Consider the following 23969-nt stretch of genomic DNA (forward strand, 5'->3'; position numbering starts at 1 on the left):
GAAAGTGCAGGGTGCTAAAAGGTAAAGGTATGCCTCGGAAGGGGAGGAAGTATCATAGAAAGTCATGGGACTCAAAGGATAAACAGAAACGACCCAAGAAGGATCAGGAAGAGTATTCCAGACAGAGAGAGCAACATGTACAAAGGCATCCAGCAGAAAAAAACCTGTGTTTAAGGAGCTGAAGAGAGGGGCCATTTGATGATGAGAGAGACAAAGATACAAGGAGAGGCAAGAGAGCTGGCAGACCCACACATGTTCTGTCATTAGCATTCTGTGGGAAGGAGGACCTTCGTTCTCAGGTCTCTTCCTCATCTGTCCAGCACGTTTTCTAACTACCTCATACTGTCAGCAGGAAACTAAAATTATTTTAGCAAATCATGATAACAAGCACTTAAGCTGCTTACTTACATAAGACATCAACTTAAAAATATCTCTGTGCACGAACTGGGTAGTTCTTCACAGGGTAGCTTGGTTTTTCAAGGGTATGATTTACTTCAGAGGTAAAATCTTCCTATAATAAAAACAAATGCAGCAATTGCGTTACCCATAATGTAATATAGATCAGTGATAACACAATGTGTAGTTTTACATTTAAGAGGCATATGAATCCTGTATACTCTGTCTATGTGGCGTTCACACATATGTGTGTACATAGGTATTCTTTCTTCTCTCTCTTCCTCTTTCTCCTTCCTTCCTTTGTTCTCTCTCCCTCTCTCCCTCCCTTCCTGTCTTTTTACATTTTAAAGGGATTTCCTTACTTGGAAAGACTGTGACTTTTCAGAGAAGTAAAATAGTCCACTACCCCTGTGGTTAGAGTAATCATTATTCATTATAAGTGTCACCCTATAAATCTAGAATATGCCACTAGTTTTAAATAAGTCAGTATGACCAATTCAGCCACATGGTATGGTGAAACCCAACCACTGCTGGCACTGTTAACCTTTCTTTTGAATCCTTTTGAAATGGTGACAGGTCACTTAGCTAATGACTGTCCATCTGCAGTAGACAACGTACTCGCTTTATCTACCTATGAATCAGAAACACTCCCTACAGCCCCATAAAAGATCAGAAAGCCAAAACACCTTATTAACTTTGAGAAAAGAGTGAAGATAGGGAATATATAAAATGGGGTCACTTTAACCAAACTGCTAGAATTATTAACATTATAAGGGTTTAGGCATGAGGAAAAACCCCATTTTTGTTCTAACTACCCTGGGAACTTAATTTTTTTTTAACTTTCCAGTCCTCTATCAATGCCTGGCTATGCATCTGGGCCTCCAGATAATCCTCTAATTAACCCCTGAAGGACTCACATATACATCCACCTGACACCCAGATCACTGACGTGATCAGACCTCCTGATGCCCATCTTCCGCACCACCTGGCATCTGTCATCCTTCATCCTGACTGGCTGTCTCCTGACTGATAACCATTCTGGGCAAATCTTAGGGCTAAGAATGTGGGGCTGATAATTCGCAAGAATGCACTTTTTACTGTAAGAATTTTAACTTTTCTCTCTTCTTTGAAAGACCAGGGTTTTGCCTGGCTGTTTCCAGTTTGTGAACTCTAGGACCCTTGAGTAAATCTATGATTTATTTCTAGGAAGACCACCAGACTCTTTTTGAGTTTGTTCAACAGCTTTTAGGAAAACTTTCTTCCGCGCTGTGGCCTTACACAGACCACACACACTTCTCTGGGTTCTTCCCTGGTCCAGAATTCCTGTGCATGGTAGAAGGGAATGTGCTTTGGGCCAGTTACACTGTCTTTTCTAAGTCCTTTGAAAGGACCCTCCTCCCTCTCGCTGCAGGACCTCCTCTTGATGTATGCTGTGCTCCAAATTAGCTGCCACTCATTGTTCAGTTCCAAGCTCCACTGTCTCTTCTCAGGGGAGCTGCTCTGACTCCCAACCCAGTCAAATACCCCTTTTCATACACTCCCAGGACATCATGTATGCTCCTTGGTAAGTGTCCTAATTTTACATTTATGTGTGCAGTTATTTGATTAATGTCTGTCTCCCCCAATGAACTGTAAGTCTTGGTTCCCATATTATTTCTGCCAGGAAAGACCTAGTTTGACTAGAAGCCCTAACCTTGTTTAGGTGCTGCCGAGCTCTGTGGGATGTCAGAAGACTGCATACCCTTTCATGGATCTTCTTCCATGTGGACTGAGAACCAGGGTGGAACCTATTCAACAGATTAAACAGGGTGAAGTACTATGCCCCTAATAAAAAGGGTAGTTAAGAGTATATAACAATATGGGTTAATAGTTTTAACTTAATAAGAAAACAGCAGCACCATACAAAATAATATACATAGTGTGGTTTCAATGTCTTTATTAAACCTGTGTATAGGAAAATCACTGGGAATAAAAACAACCAAGATGTTAACGATGGTTTGTGTTTGGGTGTGGCTGTGAGTGACTTTCTTCTTTGTACTCTACTATGTATTTTAGATATTTCTCTAAAGAACAAATCCTGCTTTTACATTTAAGAATTTAATCCAAAAATTTTAATACAAACATCAATCCCGTTATTTTCCACCATCAGGATTTTACATCTCATTTACTTTAGGCCAACCAGACCCAGCCTTAACCATGGGTCTTACAGCATCTTTCAGTTCCTCAAACATGATACATTCCCTCCTCCGCGAGGCATCTACCAACACGGCTCCCTCTGCCTAGGGTGTTGCCATCCCAACCCTATCCCCACTCATGTTAACTCCCACCCAACCTCCAGAGCTCAGTTCAAGCATCAATTTCTTGGGAAAGTCCTTCCTGATCCCCTTAGTAGAGAGGAAGTCTGCTTCCCTATTTTATTCATTTGGAGTCCATTTACCCCTTATTCATTGAACTTCCCCTAGTGGACATCTTGTCACTATTTAATTGACGTCTCTTTCTACTCCTAGGCTGAAATTGGGACTGTAACTCTTGGGTTAATAGTTCGACCTATGGCCTTGTAAGTATTGAACACCACAGTAAGTTTGTTACTTAATAAATAGTTCTTGAGTGATTGGATTCATCCATTTATTTGATGAATTCATTTATTCATTTTTGAGGAGTGGGTACCAACTCCTAAATTCTGAGGCAGAATTAGCAATTTGGTTATGAAAATCTAGTTTCCTCAAAATGCCTAAAGAATTTTAGCAATTTGGATAAAATTTTTCTCTTTAATTAATGTACAATAAACATTAGGAATGACAGGAACATTTGGGAATCAATCAGTGGTTACTATGGCCACCACATTATTGAGCTCCTGAGCAGCTGCCCTCTACTTAGTTTGGGACCAACATCTGGGCAGCCCGTCCTGGCTCTCTCTATAACAAGCACATTCATCTGGTTTCCAAGGAGACAAAACCAAGAGTATTACTGGATCTACACAAATCCATAACCAACTCAGAAAACAACTCAGCAATTGAAAGCACCACTGAAGTACTACCCATGTTGTTTAAGAAAAGGCCAGGTATATCATTCCTATACTTCTCTAAGAATTTTTAAGAGGAAGGAATAAAAATATTTTCAAGCTATAAATAAAGCTAGCATCTAAAAAGAGCCACTAACTGGACACTATTATGTTTTTTTAATAGGTGTTCAGTAACCGGTACCAAAACAATTCCTACAATTTGTTACCATTATTTTTATATATAATCAATGTTACATTTGAAGATCTCTGAGAATGTGTCAATAGACAGGAGCAGTGCTGTGCCTTTACTACAGCTTTCTCCTTGTGCAGTGGAAGAATGAGGATATGTGCTGAAGGGATATGATACTATCCAGATGACAGACATAGTGAAGAGGCTCAAGAGTGTTTGTTCTTCCATCCTTTGGGGCTACCATTTTTCAACCTACTAGTTAAAGGGATTTTCTACTTCCTCCACTAAAACCTTGGGCTGATTCTCACTCCAAAATTTGTCTCCCAACTCATCCCTGCAACCTCAGCCCTTACTGATTTCAGGATTAAGCTAGCAGAAACACAAAAGGTATTTCTCACTCATTTCTGTGATCTGGGCACAGGGAGACTAATCCCAAAGAACAGTGAGGTTGCGGCAAAACACTAGTAGCACCTGGTTTTCCAGAAGCTGCCTCTGTGATCCTGCTGAAGTCAACAGGGAATGGATTCACCCAGAAGATACAAAGAATATCCTTGTTTCAAAACAGCAATCTTACTTTCGGTCAAGATGGAGGTGTAGGTAAACACTGCTCACCTCCTCAGACAACCACACCAAAATTACAACTAAACTACATCTATCACTAAACAACCATCACTCAGAGCTGTCAGAAGTAAAATTGAATAGAAGTCCAACAACTACTGAATTAAAGAAACCACATCCATCCAGACTGGTAGGAGGGCCAGAGACACAGAACCGGCTGGGTCCACATCCATGCATAGTAGATAAAAATTCAGGAGGGATATGTCTGGAGCAAGAAGTCCCAGCCCAAAGCAGGCTCCCCAGCTCAGGGTTCCAGTGCCAGGAAGATAAGTCCTCATAACTTCAGGCTGTAAAAGCCAGCAGGGGTAAAGTCAGTGGAAGAAACTTCTAGAGTCCCAAGCAGTTCCTCTTAAAGAACTCATACACGGACTTACTCAGATTCATGCCCTCTGAGCTCCAGCACCAGGGTAGTAGCTTGAAAGGCACTGGTGGCAAACAGGGAGGAACTGAACTGTCTGACATTAAGGTGAAAGAGGGAAACAGCTTTCTCCCAGACAGAAAGGCAGGCAGAGGCCATTGTTCCTTTTTTGAACCCTCCCCTGACCGAGCTACAGTGTCGGCAGGTGAGTGCCATATCTGAGACTCCACTGACCTGGCTCACACTATTTGCCCTGCCCTGGAGATACCCTGAGGTTCTGTCCCACCCAACTTATGGGCCTACCCAAGCTGTTAACAGTGACTTTTCCATATGAATGGCTGGTCTTGTCTCATGCTTCACAACTTCCTAAACCCTCTCAAACAAGCAACAGCTGGCATCAGTGAGCCCCCAGCCCCCTAACCCCTTTACTTCTTGCTAAATGGCCCCAGGCCCAGTGCTAGCAACAGCCAACCTAGGTTAACAGTTTGGCTTCACCTGGAAACCTCAAAGCCCAGTACAATTAGCACCCATCTTCAGATTGCTTTATAGCTCATGCAGGGTGGCCCTGGGCAGAACACAGGATGGGGATGACTTTGGCCTGCACCACCTGGGAAACCCCAGAGTCTGTGCACCCAGTGGACAGTTACAGATCATGTCAGAGCACCACTACTCTGCCCCTGCACAGCTTATATTCCATTAAGGGCACAGGTTAGTGGTCAGTGGACATGACCAGTCCTTACAGCTGACTGGCTTGGGTAAATCACTACCATTGATCTGCCAACAACAATCAAGGCTCAACTACAAGAGGAGGGTGTACTCAGCCCACACAAAGGATGCACCTCAAATACCCAGCTTTGATGACAGGGGAGGCTATGCCACTGGACCCTGGAGGATACCTCCTACATTAAGCCACACTACCAAGACAGGGAGTCACAGAAGCTCTACATAATACATAGAAACAAACAGAGGGGAGCTGCCAAAATGAGAAGATAAAGAAAGGTGGCACAAATGAAAGAACAGATCAAAACTCCAGAAAAAGAACTAAACAAAATGAAGATAAGCAACCTATCAGATGCAGAGTTCAAAACACTGGTTATAAGGATATTCCAGGAACTTAGTGTTGACCTTAACAGCATAAAAAAAATCCAGTCAGAAACAAAGGATACACTAACTGAAAGAACAAATTACAGGGAAACAATAGACTGGATGAAGCTGAGAATAAAATCAATGACTTGGAGCATAAGAGAGCAAAAAAACAACTAATCAGAACAAGAAGAAGAAAGAATAAAAAAAAAACAAGGATAGTATAAGAATACTATGGGACAACTTTAAGCATTCCAATATTCACATTATAGGTGTGCCAGAAGGAGAAGAGAAAGAGCAAGATATTGGAAATCTATTTGAAAAAAAAATTAAAGAAAAGTTCCATAAGTTGGTGAAGGATATACACATGCAAGTCCAGGAAGCACAGACAGTCCCAAACAAGATGGATGTAAAGAGGCTCACCCTAAAACACATCATAATTAAAATGCCAAAGGTTAAAGATAAAGAGAGAATCTTAAAAGCAGCAAGAGAAAAGAAGTTAGTTACCTACAAGGAAGTTCCCATAAGACTGTCAGCGGATTTCTCAAAAGAAATTTTGCAGGCTAGAAGGGATATGTAAGAAGTATTCAAAGTCATGAAAAGCAGGGACCTACAGCCAACATTGCTCTACCCAGCAAAGCTATCATTTAGAATCAAAGGTCAAACAAAGAGCTTCCCAGACAAGAAAATCCTAAAGGAGTTCATCATTACCAAACCATTATTATATAAAATGTTAAAGAAACTTATTTAAGACAAGATCAAAAATATGAACAATAAAATGGCAATAAATACATATTATCAACAATTGAATATGAAAAAACAAACTAAGCAAACAAGAAGAACAGAGAGAGAATCATGGATACTGAGAGCATTTTGAGGGTTGCCACATGGGAGAGGGGTGTGGGGAAATGAGTGAAGAGGTGAGAGGATTAAGAAGTACAAATAGGTAGTTACAGAAGAGCCATGGGGATGTAAAGTACAGTATAGGAAATGGAGTAGCCAAAGAACTTATACACGTGGCCTGTGGACATGAACAGTGATGTGGGGATACTTGAGGAGTGCGGGGTGCTGGGAGGAGAAGGGCAAAGGGGGGAAAATTGGGACAACTGTAATAGCATAATCAATAAAATATAATTTTAAAAAACAGCTGTCTTAAAAATATTATTTTCAGTGCCACTTCCCTGGAGGTAAGGTCACCAACTGTCATCGTTTGCCCAGGATAAAGATATTTCCCAGAACACAGGACTTTCAGAGCTAAAACCAGGGTAGTCCTGAGCAAACCAGATGGACTTCCTATGACCATGTATTCTCTGTCACTTTAATTATGGCCTAATTTACAAATTCATGGTCCCATTATTTCTCAAGTTATCAGGTTAGAGTGACTTTGGCACATAGAATTGGCTGACTCATCTGAGATAGACGGTAAGACTCTGGTCGGCAGCCAGAGTCATCACCCTACACACACTTGTGCTTATTTCCTGTTATGAACTTGAATGAGCGCCCCACCGCCTTCCAGTAAAGCCCAGACTTTTTTAGCTTGGCTTGCACAGTTCCCCTCAGACCCTCAGCCTTGGCACCTATTATTCCCCCAAGCTGGTCTAACTTCTACAAGCTGAAAGTGCCCCTTGCCTTTTCACCTCCCAACCCTCCCCTCCATTAACTAACTATTATAATCAGATCCCCTCATTTTAAGTCCTATATGAAAATGCCTCTCCTCCATGAAACATGCCAGAGGTAGGAACCTTCATCCTCTCTTATGACTCTTAACATATGGTCTGTACTAGTCTCAAAGTTCCACCTTGTAGAAAGTTCTTGGTGTATTTTTTTTTTAATATATTTATCCTCTGCTGGTTTGGAAGTTCTCCAAGATCAGGGGAAATATCTTAAACGTTAGTCTTTCCATTATAGGCCTAGCAGACTGACTATCCTGTTTTCCCTCTGAGGCACTGTTTATTTTTTTCTTGTATTCAGCAAATATTCATTGTATGTCTATTAAGTGCCCTGAGTTGGTAACTAATTCTTCGCGTGTATTTTTTTGTAATTGAGATATAACTGATGAGGCACTCTTTTAACTGCAGGGATTCCGCGCTCCCCTATTCATTCTGCAGTCCCCTACTCACACCCAGCTCCAATCCCAAAGATTTTAACTCAGTAGATATGAGGCCATTCTTCACTAAGCCAAAGTTGAGAACCACTGGTCTGCTTCATAAAAATATTCATGAATTTCCAGTCAAGACGGCAATGTAGGTAAATGCAGTACGGGCAACCTCCCACAACGAGATCAAAATTACAACTCAACTACATAACAACCATCATTCAGAGCCACCTGAAACCTAGCTGAATGGAAGTCCTACAACTAGGGATTTAAAGAAGCCACATCAAGACTGGTAGGAGGGATGTGGCATGGGATGGTCCCGTATCCACTTGTGGTAGAGAAAAATTGGGAGGTGTATCTTAAAGGCAGAGGTCTCCCCAGAAGGGCGAGGCCCACAAGCCCAGGGTTCCACTACCAGGGAGAGAAGTCCCATAAATTTTGGCTGTAAAAATGAGCAGGGATTGTGGATCAGGGAGACAGAGGGCTTCTGGAGTCCCAGGCAGTTTCTCTTAAAGGGCCCATGCATGGACTTATTCTGATACACTCCCTCTGAACTACAACACTGGGACAGCAGCCCAAAAGGCACCAGGGACATACAGAGAGGAATTGAATTGCCTGGCATTAGGGCAAGAACTGGGGTGTGCAGTATTCTGCCAGACAAAAAAGCTGGCAGAGGCCAGTGTTCCTTTTCTGAGCCCTCTCCCCACCTAAGCTGGCAGGCGGGCACCATATCTGAGTATCCACCCAGCTGGCTCATACTGTTCACCCCACTCTGGTGATTCACTGAGACCCTGCCCAGCCCAACTTGCAGGCGCACCCAAGCTGTTTCTATGGTTTGCCTTGGCTCACACCTCAGACTTTCCTAAAAGCTCCCAAACAAGCAGTTTCTGGCCTCAACATGCCCAGTACCTCTTGCTAAGCAGCCTTAGGCCCAGCAGTAGCAGCAGCCGGCCTTGGTTCACAGCCTGGCCTCTCCTAGGCACCTCCAAGCCCAGCACAAGTAGCAGCCATCTGCAGATCATTTTGTATCTCATCCCACACGGCCACAGGCAGAACACAGATAGTGACTAACCTTGGACTTCACCTCATGGGAGGCCCCAGAGCCAGCATGCTTAGTGGATACTTCAGACTAAGTGGAAACATCATTCAACCACCTCCACAAGCAACATACTCAAGGGGCAGGCTCAGTGGGCACCAGAGTCTTGCTGAAGTAAGTCCTGCTCTGTGAGGTGGGCCGCTGCACAGCTGATCCTCCCTGGTGGTTGGAAGTTTGTGGTCATAGCAAGTCCTTGCAGATTATTGATCAACCTGGGGGTAAATCCTTCCCATTGATATGCCTACAGAAATCAAGGCTCAACTACAACAGAAGGGTATACACAGTCCACACAGAGGGGCACACCTAGAGTGCCCAGCATGGATGATCAAGGAGGTTGTGCCTCTGGAACCCACAGAACACCTACTACATAAGGCCGTTCTACCAAGCCTGGGAGATAGCAGCTCTACCCAATTCATAAAAACAAACACAGGGAGGCTACCAAAATGAGGGGACAAAGAAACATGCCCCAAATGGAAGAACAGAACAAAACTCCAGAGAAAGAACTAAACAAAATGGAGACAAGCAATTTACTAGATGCAGAGTTCAAAACACTGGTTATAAGGATGATCAAGGAACTTAGTGAGAACTTTAACAGCATAAAGAAGAACATGGAAACTATAAAAAAGGACCAGTCAGAAATGAAGAATACATTAACTGAAATGAAGAATAATTTACAGGAAAGCAACAGTACAGTGGAGTAGATGAAGCCAACATTCAAATCAACCATTTGGAATATGAGGAAGCAAAAAACATCCAATCAGAACAGCAAAAAGGAAAAAAAAACCCCAAAATGAAGATAAAGTAAGAAGCCTCTGGGATAACTTCAAGTGTACCAATATTCATGTCATGGGGATGCTGGAAGGAGAAGAAGGAGAGCAAGAAATTGAAATTGGACTCAAAGAAGCACAGACCAAGGCACATCATAATTACATTACCCAAAATTAAAGATAAGGAGAGAATCTTAAAAGCAGCAAGAGAAAAGGAAACAATTACCTACAAACGAATTCCCATAAGACTATCAGCTGATTTCTCAAAAGAAACCTTGCAGGACAGAAGGGGCTGGAAAGAAGTACTCAAAGTCATGAAAGACGAGGACCTACATCCAAGATGACTCTATCCAGCAAAGCTATCATTTAGAATGGAAAGGCAGATAAAGTGCTTCCCAGATAAGGTCAAGTTAAAGGAGTTCATCATCACCAAGCCCTTATTATATGAAATGTTAAAAGGACTTATCTAAGAAAAAGATGATCAAAAACTATGAACAGTAAAATGACAACAAATTCACAACTATCAACAACTGAACCTAAAAAAATAAAAAACAAAAACACACTAAGCAAACAACTAGAACAGGAACAGAATCATAGAAATGGAGATCAGAGGGGAGGAGGGGAAATGGAATAATGGGGGGAAAGGTACAGGGAATAAGCAGCATAAATAGTAGGTACAAAATAGGCAGGGAGGAGGTTAAGAATAGCATAGGAAATGGAGATGCCAAAGAACTTATATATACGACCCATGGACATGAACTAAGAGCTGGGGGTGGGAGGGCAGGAATGCTGAGGGGAGGGGTGGTGCAGGGTGGAGGGAAATAAAAGGGGAGAAAAAAATGGAACAACTGTAATAGCATAATCAGTGAAATATGTATTTTTTAAAAAGAAAAAGCTAAACGAGTTCATCACTACCAAACTAGTATTACCTGAAATTGTAAATGGTCTTCTTTAAGAAGAAGAAGAGCCCTGACTGGGTGGCTCACTTGGTTGGAGCATCGCCCCTACGCCAAAAGAATGTGGGTCTGATTCCCCTTCAGAGCACATACCTAGGTTGTGGGATGGGAGGCAACCAATAGATATTTCTCTCTCACATCGATGTTTCTCTATCTCTGTCTCTCTCCCTGCCCACCCCCCACTCTCTCTCCCTCTCTAAAATCAATAAACATATCCTTGGCTGAGAATTTTTATAAAAAAGCAAAACTATGAACAGTGAAATGCAATAAAATGACAATAAAAACATATCAACAACTGAATCTAAAACAAAACAAAACAAAAATAAAAGAACAAGCAGAACAGAAAGAGGCTCATAGATACAGAGAACATTTTGATGGTTGCCAGATAGGAGGTGGGTTGAAAGAATGGGTGAAAAAGGTGAGGGATTACGAAGTGCAAACCTGTTGTTCCAGAATAGTAATGGGGATGTAAAGGACAGCATAGGGAATCTAGTCAATAATATTCTAATAACTATGTACAGTGTAAGATGGGTATGAGATTGTCAGGATGATCAGGATTCACTTATATAATGTCTAATCCCTGGGGTATACACCTGAAGCTAATATAATATTGTATATCAACTGTAATTGAAAAATGAAAAATGATTTAAATAAAGAAAAAACAAAAAGATATTCATGAAAGGTCAGTTGGATGAATGAATGCAAAAACCATGTAACAAATTTAAGAAACGAGGCCTTCTTAGATCTCTTTCCTGATGGAATTAGCCTCCTCCTGCTCTCTTTCCCCTGCATTGGGATTGTACTTGTGTCAAGCGCAGATCACAGTCCATTTCATATTTAGGACATGGGGGTATGCCTGCCTCCCTTGTCTAGCATGTGAGCCACTGGATGTGTGTGTGTCATGATCATATACAGTGCACATAATAGGTGCTCAATAAATCTATATTCAATTTAACCTTTCAGAAAAGCTTGCTATGCTGATTATAAAGATTGTGTGATGTATAAAAACTAGGCACATGGAAAAAGCCATAGGTTTTCTCCAGTTCTGGTAGAAGAGAAGAACTTCGTGGCTGTCAGAGGATGGATCTTTGATCATTATACCCATTTTACACTTCAGGAATCTAAGGTCTAAAAGGCTGAGCATTTGGGTTAGATCACACATATCACTCAGAGACAATGAGCACTACAGCTCAAGTTTCCTGACTACCACCAGTTGACGGTTGTTTCCCTCTCCATTTAAAATCAGTTCTCTCTGTCTTTACCTCTCTCAGGTAACCCCTCCTGCTTTGCCAAGCTGCCGCATTCCAGGATGGTAGAAAGAGGATAAGCTGACATAGGTGGAGGCCAGGCATAAAAGGGGTGTAAATGTGTCTCTGACCACCTGTCTTGCAGTGCCTAGGCCAATTTTTAAAAAATCTATGTTATACTATTTTCTTTCAATAAAGTACCTTATCAAAAACTCACATTCTTTAATAGACTTTATTAAAATACTTGATTTGGTTTCCTCAAGCCCATGGTTAAACATCTTACTATAAAGGTATTCTATCATTTCTGAAACACAGTAAGAATGCACTGCCACTTTCTTAGTCTACCTCAAACTTAATATAATTCCTATTAAAATTTCAGGGCCACTTTTGTTTGGAGATATTTACTATGAGTCCCTTTGTGAGTAGCTGTGTTATTTTGATAAAGGGGTTTATTTTATTCTCATCACTAACATTGCAGAGTAAAGCAGACTGCATATCTTTTGCTCAAAACAACTATTACTAATATTACCTGTGGCGCCACTTCCCTGGAGTTAAGGTGATCAACCATCCTGTTTGGCCCAGGACTAAGGGGTTTCCCCAAAATGTAAACCATCAGGGTTAAAATTGGGAAACTCCTGGGCAAACTGGATGGTTAATCACATCACTGGAGAGTGAAGTTTGAAAAATAAACGTCCCTGTTCTCCATCTCTGGCCTGCCTTCTGGACATAGGCAATCATAGCTTTTAAAATTTGTAACAATAATATAAACCAAGAAACCATATTTAGAAAAAGAGAAAGAAAATATATTCACATGTCATTAATGTTTGTCTTTGGGTGACAGGACTATGGGTGATTTTTTTTCCACTCTTTTTTGTTTTTCTGTAATTTCCAAAATTTCTATAGTGAACACTTTTATATTGGTGAAATCAAAATCTTGAGTTTTAAAACACATAACATCTAAAAATGGATAAATAATATCTATGCCAAGTTATCTGTCTGTCCCATTCTCAACAAACATCCTGAAATAATGTGTTCCAGAGGCAAGAAAAAGGCTAAACTTTTACTTTTGGGAAGATCTTCAAAGGAATAATAATTTTTCATGTCAAGGTGTCCCAGCTGAATATTCCTGAGAAAGCAAACTGGCGCAGTGACCAGCTTCGCTCCTGCCAGAACACAGTCACTCTTCAAGCAAGGAGATGGGCGCTGGCTGCTGACCTTTCTCGGAGCCGGGGTGGATCCAGACGAGGGCTGGGAGACCTGGAGGGCTGGGAGGTGGCCAACGAAGTTTCCAGGTGGCAATCGGCATCCCCTTGGTTACTGTAACTGGGAGAGGGCTTTCCAAATTTACTTGAATCTAACGGTGCTGGTGATTTATTCCTTAAAACAATCCGTTCATCTGGCTCTTTGGTAACCTGAGCAACAATGTGCATTACTCTTTAGCTGTAGTTTTGCTTTTGTTTGCTTAAGTCAAAGCTAGGGTGGTGTGGGACAAGGAAGAGAACTGGGGGCAAGGTGATAAAATACCTGCCTTGGGGATCTCCTGTTATGAAAGAGGGGTGGGAGTAGAGAAGACTAGAGACAAAACGCTCAGGAGTCAAGGTCAAGGAAAGATAACTAAAATTCTGTATGTCTGGTGCATGTGTGTATGTGTGTGTGTATACATATATATATATACTTACTATGTGTATATGTATATGTATATATGTATGTATATTAACAAGCTAAAAGAAACTCATGCTCTAAACTTCGATTTGTGAGAACTGGGGATTATTGGGTTTTGGAAAGATAATTTTTAAACAAAACATTTAAGTGCTCTGACATAAGAAGCACAATATACTCCATTTTTTCTGCATACATCTGTCTTCAACTTGTAACATAGAACTTTGCCTCTTCACCTTGACAAACCAATCACACTTCAAGAACAAGTGATTTACCACTTCTGTGTATAAAAGTATCCGATTAGAGAAATAGTAATGAAAATTCTACTGATAAAGTAGGTATTGGGCCTACATATGCCTTCGCTAGTGATTCATCCTGCAAATGCATAAAGTTCCTATGAGGGAAACAAACAAACTAAAGCAAAGCAAAGCAGACAGTGGAGCCTGGAGACCTCTTAAACTACAGTTAAACTATAGCAATTCCATAAGGAGCAGAAGCTAGAAATATACTTTTCACCAGTCATTGGTGAAAGCACAGTAACTGACATTAAATAGCTGGAAATAAATTATTTTACAAATGCTACTTCTAAAATTACCTTTACATTAGCTGCAAGGCTGTCAAGAGAAGATGCTAGAAGAAAAAGGAACAGGTGATTCAGTGACTCATTATTACCAGTTACCCCCTAAAACTGCTGTTACACTTATTCTACAGCAGTACAAAAATATTACACAATGCATTATTAGAGAACGTAAATGCTCCCTTGCAAATTACACTATCACTTTTAAGTCTCCCCTGAGTCACAACAGTTCTATGAGTTTCCATCCTCTTGAGGTCAACAGTGAGGTGGTATCATTAATGACAGCACATATGGATATGGGAAGGGTAAAAGAGAGTCCAAAGTGAAACAATAAGTTCAGTAACACTTAAGCAGCCAGGAAAACTCATATTTGCCCAGGTGCCATGTGTTTCAAATGTAAAATTCATATATTCTGCTGATTCTGTCATTCCATTCATATTTGGTTTTTGTGGAATCCTATTCATGCAGAACCTCTTGAGTATGCTTGTTCAAGGTGGACATGAATGTTCAAGGGGACAACAAATACATAAGAGCTTGGAGAAACGTGACACAGCAAAAGTGTAAATCATTGTGATTACCCGAAATACTCAGAACAAGTAGAACAAATGCCAGGGAATGGAAAGAATGACTAGGAAGTGAATAATTTAATATACATAAACAAAACCAAGACTAATTTGGATTTTTCCAGGCTGAGAAATAAAATGTTTTTGAAATGTGCATTTGCAAGGACATGTGAAGGCCCCATGGCTTCCTCCATTGTGACTGGGGCTTAAGCAGTGACCAGGGGCTTTTCCTGACTGCTGATTCCCCTTGTGCCACTGGCAGTAAGAAGGAAGCTATAAAAAGGGATTTTAAAGACTAGAAACTGTCATATCCTCTGGGCATGCATGTGTTATGTGTCCCTCTTATCCCAGAAACTCTCTTCCTCCAGCCGAGCAGGGAATCAGCAATGCTTAGGCCTTTTCAAACCTGCCCTATAGTCCCCTTGCTCGTGATGTTGAGCATTCCTTCCACAGGGGCTTGCGTTTGTTCCTTTGCTTCTCACAGTGCAGTCCATGGACCTGCAGCACTGGTATCACCTGGAAGCTTGTTAGAAAAGAAAGATCACAGACCCCACCCCAGCACTACTGAATCAGAATCTGCAGTTTAACAAGATCCCGAGGTGATTCAAATGCACGTTCAAATTTGAGAAGCACTGCTTTGGTCTACCTTGCGCCCCCCTCATGAATGAGCTCACAGGCGGCCTAAGCAAAGGTCTGGCTTGGAAGCTACAGGATCTGAGCCCAGAGGTCTGAATGTCTTCTCTCAATGCAGGTTTGCCAAAAACTTGGTGTGTGACCTGTGCGCATCCTATAACCCCTTTGGAACCTAGTTCTCCACCTGCCAGGATTAAGGAAAGATAAAGGCCGAGACCATGTGATGTATGAGGCCTACCATAAGTGGACCAGCATTAAACCCAACTTGTCCTCTCCAGGAAAGGACATTACTATTGCTTCATTTCACAGTAATAAGAAAGACAGTTCTGCTTTTATAGGCTACCCTGGTGATTTTCAATCGAGAGGACTTAAATTAAATGTCAGAGGTGATAAAGCACTTTCTGTGTCAAATTGTACTCCGTCCTTGGTTGGCTGCAGTCGAACTGTCACCATGATCCAACAACACTGGCTTCAGTTACCGTAAGAGATGGTGCAGCCCTTTAAAAATATAAACCTTTAAGCTTAAGATAGGAAACCCTGTTGTCAGGGATGGTACCAGTCCAGTCCCACTAGGAGTCAAGAGAATGGGCTACCACCATCCCTGTCTAGCCCACGAATTTTTATGAAGTTCAGGAATGGCTGACCTTCACTGCCATGAGCTTCAGTATTGACATGGTTCATGTATTTCAATCAAAGGCAAAGGTCTCCAAGGGATGCTTTAACCCAGTGACTCTCCATGTGTGGTCCAGGGACCTCCCCACGTGTCCCCCAGACCTTTCAGAGGATCTGCAAGATCAAAACTATCCTCCTAATAATACTAACACATAAGTTGCTTTTTTCACTCTCATTCTGTCATCACTATACAATGGAGTTTTCAAAAAGCTACATAACTTCTTGGCCTTTTGTCTAAGATCAAGTGTAGTATCAAAAAGCTACATAGTACATCATAACGTTGCCACTCCAATGGCTAGTGGAATGTGTACTTGTATATTCTTGTATTTTACAAATTTCTCAGTTTTCATTTCTAATATGCTAAATATTAATGGATATTACCCACATAAACAAAAGCTCTTTTGTGTCCTCAATTTTTAAGAATGCAAAAGGGTCATGACACCTGAAAGTTTGAGATCCCCTACCTTAACCTACCTGCTTTAGATAGAGGTGACTCACCTCCTCGCTAACATGGACTCTTGTAAAGCAAATGTTAGGTTTCCTGATTACCAATCCCCTGCTGTTTCCTATCCAGAGAAATGGTGAGTCTTATTTGTTAGCTATCAGTGGTGCCTCTGCTAGGAGTTTGCACCAATACAAGCTGCTCCCTGTTTTTCCAGCCCAGCCAGGAAACAAATGCTACCAGAGCACACTTGGTGAGCAACTACTCAGAGTAGTCTCCTTCAATAGCCAGGGGAACTCTGAAATCGCTTTTTTGCTGACTCTGCTCCATGGGAATATCTTCCCTGGAAATGCCACAGCTGGAGAGTACTTGAGAATTAAACCCTAAGATTCCAAAGAAACTTGTGATTCCACAATATGCAGAAGATTTAGAAGTAGGATGCATTTGTTCCCATAGGAAAATGTACAGGGGCAACAAGAAACTTGAATACCTCTTTTCACTGGAAAGGGACAGTGTGAAAACTTGGATTTTCTTCTAGACTTCCCAGAATAATGCTGTGAAATATTCTCACCAAAGGGCTTTGCACTGTCCACCTGAAAGAAACAGAAAGAAATAAGATTTGAACCCACCATAGCTTGTATTACACTCTCCACATTACCTGTAATGCCTTTCTCCCCCTCAGTCATGGGTCATGCAAGTGAGAAAAGAAGGTTGGAAATAAATTAAATCACAGTATCCATGTATGTTCAACATTACCCTGTAGGGGAAGACATCTGTCCCTATCTCCACTGAGGCTAGGTCATGAAGAGATGGGCTGTTAGCATAAAGAACTAAAGTCAGACACAAGTTATATTCTAACTACTGGTAAGGATCAAGCCCAGAAAAGACCCAAGTTCACTTTGCATTCTTTTATAACAGGACAGACTTTCATATTCACAAACAGTCCGAGCAGTGCTGGTCTAGGTAGGGTCCTCCCTGAAGATAAGGGACTATCCTAAGATGACAGTTTAGCCTTCCACATTCTGTGCCAGTGTGAGTGACTATATTATTTTACTTAAGGTGACCATATTTTCATAAATTGGACAACATGATCTGCCAACAGATAAAATAAATAGGGAGAGTTGCTGGATTTGTTTTACTTTGTTTACCTGGGTTTTTTTTAAATTTCAAGAAGAGAGGTTATAATGTTACTCTTCATTCTACTTGAAGAGATATACTGATTAGAATTCACAGTCTTTACAACATTAGGTCTTGTAAATGTAAATGCTTTACTTAAAGAAACACCAGATATCAGGAAATCTGGCTAAATGAAAGAGAATGTATAAAGCACTTAGAAACGAGTTTCATACTTAGTAAAGGCTAGATAAAAATTTGTTAAAAGAAATAAATATCAAGCTAGTTTTATTACCTAAGAAATCTACTAAGATTTTAAGATTACTTATCCCATAATGGCATAGACTAAAGTTGCATTTTATAAAAACGTATTTCAAATGAAATAAATCATTGTCCAATAAACTCAATTAAACAATTTTTTATGATGCCATGTTTAAAGAATGATTGCTGGATTTTTGCCAGACATTTTTATCCAAGTCACTGTGAAGGAAAGAGCTATTCTGTTCTCTTAGCCAAAGAACATCTCTGCACTAGCTAAAAGCCAACTATGAATATGGTCATCTCAACAACAGCTTGACTTTGGGATTTACCACGCTTCATGTCTGATGTCAAACACATAAACATCACCACTAGTGACGTTAAGTCAAATTATCAATTTGACAATAATATCAAGAGTTAACTAATGGAGTTATAAGAACTACTGGAGAATAAGGCATGAACTAGAACACAGAATGGTGTTAATGAAGAATATATAATATTAGAAATGCTTTTAATATAATACTAACTATATATTGAGAAACTAATCTATATATAATACAGTGTAATTACAACTTTGTGGAAATATAATGCCTTTTGAATATAAAAAGGTAAAAGAACATGCACTGAATAAATTATTTGTTTTTATTAGGCTGGTGAGTCTATAGGTAATTCTTTTGAATACTTCAATATTTTCCTTTTTATAGTAGTCAAAAAATTTAAGGAGACTAAAAGAACTAGTATGACTAAATTTGCCAACTACTCTTAGGGTCACATCTCAGATAAATTTAATCAAGGGCTTTGACTATTGCTTCTTCCGCAGAAACATTTTTTCCTGCTCTTTAAAGTACAGCCAATGAGCAACAACCTCATTTAGAACTTCACGCTGTTTTCTTTAAAACTGATGAAGCTTTAGTTGTATATTGGCACACAGTATATGCCAGCATTTGTTAAGTGTCTTCTACCTATTAGTTCACTGATTCTTCTGAATAATGGTACGCTGCCATCACACTCTATTAATAATTTTCAAAAATTAAAAACAGGGATGGCTGACATTTACTGAGCAAGTCCTCTCTGTACAAAACATTTATAGGAACTTCCTGAACATGACTCTAGGAAGAGAACATAATTTAATCATAGTTATTATTCAGTTTGAATTCCCTCTTTATTTAATATTAACCAATTGTTTTCATGACCTAAACTTCCTGTATCCTGAGCTCATTCACACTCTCACCATTCCAAAGAACTCTGAAAAATAATTTTAGGCTCACATGTCTAACTACAAATGGAGGTTTGCTTTCTCCAGAGATTCTGAAGTTATTTCCAAGGTTCAGTTGAGCTGGCTGGTCCTGGAAGAAACACCTGGCAGAATATGGAGGGGGCACCTGGGACTGCGTGTTCCGGGACAATCTGTTGAGATTACTCTCCCTTGGCTTCCCATGAGTATTATTTAAAGGGCATTTTGGTCCATATGGTGTAGATAAAGGACTTCGTGACTTATATCTTTCTTCCTGAAACCAAAAAACAATAATAATACTTTTAAAAACAAAAATAAAAAAAGAAAAGAAAATTCTATCAGAATATAACTGTATTTAGTTGAACTTTGTTTAACTATGGTAGACTATTAACCATCTCAGAATTGTAAAACTGGAACTCGAGTAATGGCATTTTTCTACTTATTTTTCTTCAGTTCAGCTTAATATTACTAGCATTTGTAACTTGCTATTATGTCATATTTCAATTAATAACAATGAGATTTATTTGTATCAGGAGACAGCTGGAAAGTACTAAAAACTTCCCCCCGATTGATCGATATATAGATATTGAGATTGAGACAGAGAGAGAGAGAGAATTTGGCATATACTCAGATCCAACAATTTCATGTCAATGAATTTATTATAAGGAAATAAGTACGACTATGTGTTTAGCTAAAAAATATTCTTATAACAGTTCAAAAATGAGGAACCAACTATATTGGTGAGTGGTGAGTAAGCAACTGTCTCTCAACTCCAAACCCACCTTTCTAGACTCAGCTTGTAACACAGCGCTGGCACACTGCAAACCCCTTCTACTTCTCCAGCTATGGTTTGACTCTACCACTAGAAGCGCTAGAGAGAACTTGCAAGACTAAACCAGAAGACAAAACTGGCTACTTCCAGTTTTGCATTCTATTCTTGTCATCATCACACCGTAGGAACCATGCTTCACCTTGGCAACAGCAAATGGTTCAAGTTTATAGTTCCCGCCACTCGAATAACCCCAGAACTAGTCTTATTGTGCCCCCCTCAGACATACCAGCACTCAGAGATTTCAGTCTAGCCCCACAGGTACTGAGGCACCAGCTCTGAGCAATGTCCCCACTTAGAGGTCAGAGTCCCCGCTCACTGAAGTCCTACCTCTGAATTCCTGAGGAAACACCCAGGAAGGCAGCCCCTCCCCAGGATCCCCTTGCTATGGGATTCCCTTTCTGTAGGGTTTCTTCCTCAAGCTTCCATGCTATTGATGACCCAACCTCTTTCCTTTGTTTCCTCAGTCCAAGGGGTAATAGCTGCTTCCTGCGGTTACAATCTGCATCACTTCAGTGTACTCCACTTGTCCATCACTTCTCAGTACTCTAGCCTCAATTTAGCCTTTTTTTTTTTACATTAAATATTTCTGTTAAACCAATATGTGTGGTTTGTTTTCCTGACTGGACTGTGACACATCAGTTAAGTGCCCAACAGTAGGAAAAATGATTGGCCAAACAACTTATGGTATTACTGTGCAATGGCATACAATGAAGCCATGAAAATTTGCCTGGTGTAAAAGTACTTAAGGAGCCCTGGCTGGGTACCTCAGCTGGTTGGAATGTTCTCTGTACACCAAAAGGTTGAGGGTTCAATTTCTAGTCATGGCACATACCTAGGTTGCAGCTTTGACCCTTGTTAGGGTGCGTATGGGAGGCAACCCATCAATCTTTCTCTCTCACATCGATGTTTCTCTCTCTCTCTCCCCCTCCTTCCCTACCTCCCTTCCTCTCTCTCTAAAATCAATAAATAAGGAGAATCAAGATGGCGGAGGAGTGAGTGGAAGTCACACTGACCTCTTCCCAGGACCAACTTGAAATTACCACTAAATTATGGATAAATCACCTGGAACAAACAACTGAACAATAGCAAGAGAGAAGCCCTGTAACCACGGAGACAGAAAAGTTGGCTTTAGCACAATCTAACTGGTAAGGAGTGCGGTAGAGACTTGAAAAGGCGGGAGGGGTGCCCATGAGTGGCAGCACCAGAAGGATATTGAAAAAGCCAGCTGGATCCCCCTGAGAAGAGCAGGGTCTAAACCAAAAGTGGGGATCTCTAGCCTACAGCACCAAACCCCAAAAAGTACACAGAAAACAGCCAGCTGCAAAAAGCAGCAGGGTTGCTCTCTGCCAGAGACAGGTGGCTGGAGACGCAAAGAACCATTTAAAGGGCCAACGCAAAAATTTTTATTTGCAGCCACTTACCCTGGTCTCTGGTAGAGAGAGGGGCAGAGTGGGCTGGAGATGCCTGAGGAGAGACTGGGGACAGAGGCTTTGGGGAGAGAACGGACAGAGTAGCCAGCGGGATCCCACTGCTGACCCTTCCCCCATACTGCAGCAGCGTGAGAGGACCCAATAACCATGCCCCCAGGAGGGACTCTGCCTTGCCCTGTGGTGTCTAAGGCAGCCTGCTGAGTGCAGAGTGACTAGATTAACACATGAAGGAGACAGCCACAAACAGTAGATTCCTGGAGGTCTCGAACAGACTGCCTAAAGTCAGACAGGGACAAGATCTGACATCATCAGAGGCAGATCCAGAAAGTAAAAACAGCAGTTTCCTACTATAGAAGCTCACACCAGAAAGTTAGGAAATCACGACATATCAACTTAAGAAGCAGAAGCAAAAAAGAAGAGTCTCACAAATAATGGGAAGACAAAGAAATGCCCCCCACTTGAAAGGAAAGGAGGAATCCCCAGAAAGAGAACTATATGAAATAGAGGCAAGTAAACTATCAGATATCAAGTTCCAAACAATGGTTCTAAGGAAGCTCAATGAGCTCAGTGAGCTCGGAGAGAATTACAAAAAAACTACAGGGAAACTATGAGGAACTTACTGCAAACTATATCAGCATGAAAAAGGACACAGAAACTACCAATAAGAGGCAAGAGGAAATGAAGAATACAATTTCTGAATTGAAGAACACAGTAGCAGGAATCAAAACCACACTAGATGAAGCCAAGGATCGAATCAGTGAGTTGGAGGACAAGGTAGAAAACAGCTGTCAGAAAGAGAAAGAAAATGAAAAGACTCAAAAAGAATGAACAGGTGTTGAGGGAAATGCAGGACAACCTGAAACATAATAATATCTGTATAATAGGGGTACCAGAAGGAGAAGAGGATGAAGAAAGGATAGAGAACCTGTTTGGAAAAGTAATGATGGAAAACCGCCCTCATTGGAAGAGAGAAAAAGTGACAGAAGTCCAGGAAGCACAGAGAGTCCCAATCAAGAGGAACCCAATGAGGCCCACTCCAAGGCACATCATCATTTAAATGGCAAATATCAAAGACAAGGGAGAAAGAGGTAGTAATATATAAGGGAGCCCCATATGGCTAGCAGCTGACTTCTCAACAGAAACACTGCAAGCCAGAAGGGAATGGCAAGAAATATTCCAAGTCATGAAAAGCAAAGGCCTGCAAATAGAATGCTCTACCTAGCAAGGCTCGCAATTAAAATGGAAGGCAGAATAAGGAGTTTCCCAGACAAAAGAAAGCTAAAACAATACACCTCCACCAAACCAGCATTGCAAAATACACTAAAGGGACTGCTTTAAGATGAAGAAAAAGAATCTATGAATACCCAGTTCCTTTCACAGTTGCCAATACTTGATATTACCAATATTTTTTAATATATATTAATCTGATTGTGACAATGATGTGTTATTTTAATTTTCCTTTATTATTTGTTGAAACTAAACCTGTTTTGTATATTGCCTATTTCTATTATTTTTAAAAAGCTTTCAATGACTTTTTTGTATTCTTTATCCATTTATCGATTAAAGGTTTGTAGAATTTTTTCCTTAAAAAAAAAACCATTAACCCTTTTTTAGATATGTTGCAAATACTTTCCTATTCTATTACTTGTCCTTTAACTTTTTAATATGTATATTACTTTACAGTCTTAAATGTTTAATATAGTCACATTGTCAATATTTTACTTTATAGCTTCTGGGTTTGAATATTTTACCTCAGGGTAAGAAAAATATTAGTTTGTATTTTCTCCTAAAACTCCTTAGATTCTACATATTGATTTTTAACTCACCTGAATATTTCTTGTATAATGTGTGAAATAGGGCTCTATATTTGTTTTATTTCAAGTAATAGTGGTCCATGAACCTTATTTGTTGGATAAACCTTACTTTACCCATTGATTTGAAATATCAACTTAATCATATATTACATTGTTAGACAGATATATACGTTTGTCTCTAGAATGCTCATTATATTTCATTAATCTACTTAATTATTTCTGTGCTGGTTTTGTGTTGGTTTAATTGCTGAGACTTTATAATGGTTTTAAATGTTTTAATATTTTATAATTAACTTTGACATTAACAAAATAAATGAAATCAATTTGTATTTAAGAAAGAAAGAAAGAAGAAAGAGAGAAAGAAAGGAAGGAGGGAGGGAAGAAGGGAGGGGAGGGAGAGAGGGAGGGAGGGAGGGAGGGAGAGAGAGATGGAACTCCTACCTTTTGTGATAACATGGATGGAACTGGAGAATATTAAGTTAAATAAAATAAGCCAGTTGATGAAATACAAATACCATATGATCTCACCTATAAGTGGAATCTATTCAACAAAATAAACTAACGAACAAAATAAACCACAGGCATGGAAACGTGGTACAGACTGAAAGTGACCAGAGGGGATGGGGAAAGAGGACAATGGTGGAAGGAAGGGGAAGGGACTAGACAAAGAACATGTATGAATGACCCATGGACATGGACAACAGAGTGGGAATTGACTGTGGGAATGGGGGTTGGGGGTGGGATGGGTAGAGGGGGCTAAAAGGGGGGGGGAATTGAGACAACTGTAATCGAATAAACATGATTTAAAAATTAAAAAAATAAATAAAATCAATAAATATATCTTTGGGTGAGGTTTATAAAAGCACTTAAGGACATGGTATATTAAGTGAAAAAGGAAGGGTACAAAATAATATACAGTATAGCATGATCCCAAT

General features: G+C 40.4%; 1 protein-coding gene across 1 annotated transcript in view; it reads right to left on the reverse strand.

Moving 5' to 3' along the window:
• Positions 1-23969, reverse strand: part of SPATA6L (spermatogenesis associated 6 like) — a 54688-nt gene that overhangs the window by 4025 nt on the left and 26694 nt on the right. The window contains exons 7-12 of the mRNA XM_054583077.1: positions 18993-19232; positions 16844-16946; positions 14062-14096; positions 13023-13219; positions 2090-2183; positions 409-511 (exon numbers count right to left, since the gene is read on the reverse strand). Coding sequence (XP_054439052.1) covers positions 422-511; positions 2090-2183; positions 13023-13219; positions 14062-14096; positions 16844-16946; positions 18993-19232 — 759 coding nt within the window. The 3' untranslated portion in view covers positions 409-421. The remainder of the gene's footprint in view (positions 1-408; positions 512-2089; positions 2184-13022; positions 13220-14061; positions 14097-16843; positions 16947-18992; positions 19233-23969) is intronic.

This window comes from Pteronotus mesoamericanus, unplaced genomic scaffold, assembly GCF_021234165.1.
Source record: "Pteronotus mesoamericanus isolate MK-2021 breed Mesoamerican mustached bat unplaced genomic scaffold, CSHL_Meso_final contig_73, whole genome shotgun sequence".
NCBI lineage: Eukaryota > Metazoa > Chordata > Mammalia > Chiroptera > Mormoopidae > Pteronotus > Pteronotus mesoamericanus.